This window comes from Octodon degus, unplaced genomic scaffold (assembly GCF_000260255.1).
Source record: "Octodon degus isolate 3935 unplaced genomic scaffold, OctDeg1.0 scaffold00097, whole genome shotgun sequence".
Taxonomy (NCBI): domain Eukaryota; kingdom Metazoa; phylum Chordata; class Mammalia; order Rodentia; family Octodontidae; genus Octodon; species Octodon degus.
Window position 1 is genome coordinate 11,064,890 of NW_004524673.1, and position 3,776 is coordinate 11,068,665.

Consider the following 3,776-nt stretch of genomic DNA (forward strand, 5'->3'; position numbering starts at 1 on the left):
CAGAAGCTCCCGGGAAAATTATTTTGAGAAACATGAATGCACACGGCTAAAGTCAAAGCAGCAGTGAGAAGGAAAAGCAAAGAGCAGGCTGTTCTGCTGAGAAAAAGCATTTTCAAGCCTAAGAAGTTTAGTGACCAGAGCCATACCTAAAAGAGACTAAAACTCGATTTCCAGGTCTGACGCTGCGGCTCTACTCAGAGCAGGAATGCCAACTACAGCTTCATAACTTTCAGTCTGATAAAGACTGGGAGGAAATAACAGAGATTCATTAACCCAGGAGATCAGCTCAAGGGGATTTGAATCCACCTGCTGCCGATGATGAACTCCACACAGCACCACAGGATGCACACTGCACTTCACTTCTGGAACCGCAGCAACTACGGACTGCACGGCAATGCCAGCGAGCCCCTGGGGAAAGGCTACTCCGATGGAGGTTGCTACGAACAACTTTTTGTCTCCCCGGAGGTGTTTGTGACTCTGGGTGTCATAAGTTTGTTGGAGAATACTCTGGTGATCGTGGCAATAGCCAAAAACAAGAATCTGCACTCACCCATGTACTTTTTCATCTGTAGTCTGGCTGTGGCAGATATGCTGGTGAGTGTTTCCAATGGATCAGAAACCATTGTCATCACCCTGTTAAACAATACAGACACAGACGTGCAGAGCTTCACAGTGAACATTGATAATGTCATTGACTCTGTGATCTGTAGCTCCTTGCTTGCGTCAATCTGCAGCCTGCTTTCCATTGCGGTGGACAGGTACTTTACTATATTTTACGCTCTCCAGTACCATAACATCATGACAGTTAAACGGGTTGGGATCATCATCAGTTGTATCTGGGCAGCTTGTACAGTCTCGGGCATTCTCTTCATCATTTACTCAGACAGCAGCGCTGTCATCATCTGCCTCATCACCATGTTCTTCACCATGCTGGCTCTCATGGCCTCTCTCTATGTCCACATGTTCCTGATGGCTAGGCTGCACATTAAGAGGATTGCTGTCCTTCCGGGCACTGGTACCATTCGCCAAGGTGCTAACATGAAGGGTGCAATCACTTTGACCATACTGATTGGGGTTTTTGTTGTCTGCTGGGCCCCGTTCTTTCTCCACTTAATATTCTACATCTCTTGTCCCCAGAATCCATACTGTGTGTGCTTCATGTCTCACTTTAACTTGTATCTCATACTGATCATGTGTAACTCCATCATTGATCCTCTCATTTATGCACTTCGGAGTCAAGAACTGAGGAACACCTTCAAAGAGTTCATCTGTTGCTACCCCCTGGGAGGCCTCTGTGATTTGTCTAGCAGATATTAAGTGGAGTCAGAAAACACACTAAAACCCTGCAAAGGACTTTTTCATTCTTGTACAACCTGAGCAGTATACTTCAGCAATTTCTGTGTCTTTTGTGTAGTGCTTTAGCTGAAAATATCTATTGTATAAATTTAAATTTATGATTTTTGATATGAAAAATGTCCAGCCTCACTATTATTTAAATGTCATGCTACTTTTGGTCATGCATGTTAATGTGTATTACATGTTGCAGGTACTTTAGACTAATATAAACAAGACGCATCTTTATTAAAAGCCTAACAATGTCTCTCCTTGTTATTTATCAGACTTTGACACTTTGTTGTAGTAACACAGAAATCAAAGTTTCATTAAATATGTTATTATAAATGTTTTCATATATTATCCTATCCAACATTGAAATGTAGAAGTTGGAGTCTAATATGAAAGGAGAAATATTTTAAAGAATGTATACCTAATTATTAAAGAAATCAGTGTTACCAGTGAAATTTCAAGTAATTTAACAGAAGCTTGTCCTTCTTCCTGTGCAGAAGGAGAAATGAAGCTACTCTTGAAAGAAAACAGTTACTGAGAAATACTAAGTTATATTATGTATCAGAAAACTATTGTTTCTCAATGACAGAAAGATTTGTTTGCCCAAGCAGACAGCCTCATACTGCACACAGGGTGCGGGGAATGCAGCTCACAGAAACCAAAGTGTTCTGGAAAACCTAAAATGTCATGTCAAGCTGAACTTTCTAATAAAAAACTGTCCCCAGCCATGAGTAATAAAATAAAAATGAAGACTTTCTGCCACCTTTCACTAGGGACTTTGTGTGTGCTGAAATGCCCAGCAAAGTTGGTATTCCATTCAGAAGTCCAGCATTCGATCTCCAAAGAACTATATGATTGCTGAATTCTTTCACATTTCTTAGGGAGGTGACTTACTGTTTACCTATTATTTGTGTCTCAAACCAGGGAATAAGCACTGGCCATCAAAAATTTTAACTGATTGGACCAAATTTGTAGCATAAGTTTTTTCACGCAATATTTTTAAGTACTTAAATGAGGGTACCTGTGGTGCTAGTACACTATGAGCAGAAAATGAAGGCACTGACTGATTCCCATATGAAGTTATGAAACAAAGCAGGCTTCCACATTTACATCTTGGAGAATGAATACTTGTTTGGCTCCAAAATAATCCCACAGTTTTGGCCACAGCAACAAAATCTGTGCCTTCCAATCAGAGAGTGCTATAAAACAAAGAAGGATGCATGAAGGTGAAGATTAGCAGAAAGCTATCTTGTGATTGAATTCTTAGTGTTTTTATATGTATGTTCCTGAGGCATAGATCATATACAAAGGTACATCTTCCTTCTCATCTAAATGTTTTGCATATTTATTATAAAACCTGAGAAAAACTTAGCAACCATATGGAAACACTGTTTTAAAGCATAATGGCAAAGTCATGACAAGTGAAAAGTGATACCGAAGCAGAATTGTAATCCCACTGATTTTTCTGTTTTAATGCAAAAGTAAAGGTGAGTAGACTATTTGTCACACTCTTGTGACACTTGCAGCCTGCTATAGCTTGGATCTGGAGGCCGCAGAGGTTCACATGGTAAAGGTTTGTTCCACAGGATGACTCTATTGGGCAGTGGCAGAACTTTCAAGTGGTGGGGCTTCATGGGAATTCTGCATGTCATTGAAGATGTGCCCTTGAAAAGGATATGTGGATCCTGGCCTCTTCATCTTTCTCTCTGTTGCTTCCTAACTGTGAGGAGAGCTGTGAACTTTTGCTGTGATATGCTCCCTGGCCACTGACCCAAGGCACCAGAGTCTACTGATAATGGACTGAAATTCCTTAAACTATGAGACAAATATGTCTTTTTCACTTTATAAGTTAACCATCCAAATATTTTTTATAATGAGGGGAAGCTCCTAACGTATAGTAGGTACACAGATGGCATATTTGCTATGGTTACTATTGCTCGTCATTCTTTCATATAATAATTTTGAGAAATCACCGACATTAAAAATACTGAAAAAAGATCTGTAAGTGTGGCAAGTCTCCTGTCATGGCTGTCCTTCCAGTTCATTCTATTTCTCCATCATGTGTCATTTCAGAAGCTCAGTAGAAAGTCCCAAATTTCTTTACCTTAACACCTTCTTCTGCAACAGTTTATAGTGTACATTGGTTGTAAGCTACCACCAAACTCCCCTAGATATTCAGGGCATGATTTTGGGATTCAGTGTCTTTCACTGATGAGATTCTGACTCACCTATCTAGTTCTCCAAACCTGCCCCAGACATATAATTTTCTGTTACTCTAATAAAATATATATAAGCTCTCCCAGATGCAAAGACCTTAACTAATCCATCCCTAAACTTCATCTCACATCCAGCAAGAACTGGACCTTCTCCAGCTCTAACTTCATGTCTATTGTTTTAATGGGGTGATGTTTTGGTTGCAACTCGAGGTGAAA

At 40.0% G+C, this 3,776-nt stretch overlaps 1 protein-coding gene across 1 annotated transcript; it reads left to right on the plus strand.

The window, feature by feature from the left end:
* The first annotated feature begins 266 nt into the window (after positions 1 to 266).
* Mc4r (melanocortin 4 receptor) lies at positions 267 to 1,371 on the plus strand. The gene has a single exon (XM_004638268.1). The coding sequence runs from the start codon at positions 316 to 318 to the stop codon at positions 1,315 to 1,317; it is 1,002 nt and encodes a 333-aa protein (XP_004638325.1). The 5' UTR covers positions 267 to 315; the 3' UTR covers positions 1,318 to 1,371.
* Positions 1,372 to 3,776: the final 2,405 nt, after the last annotated feature.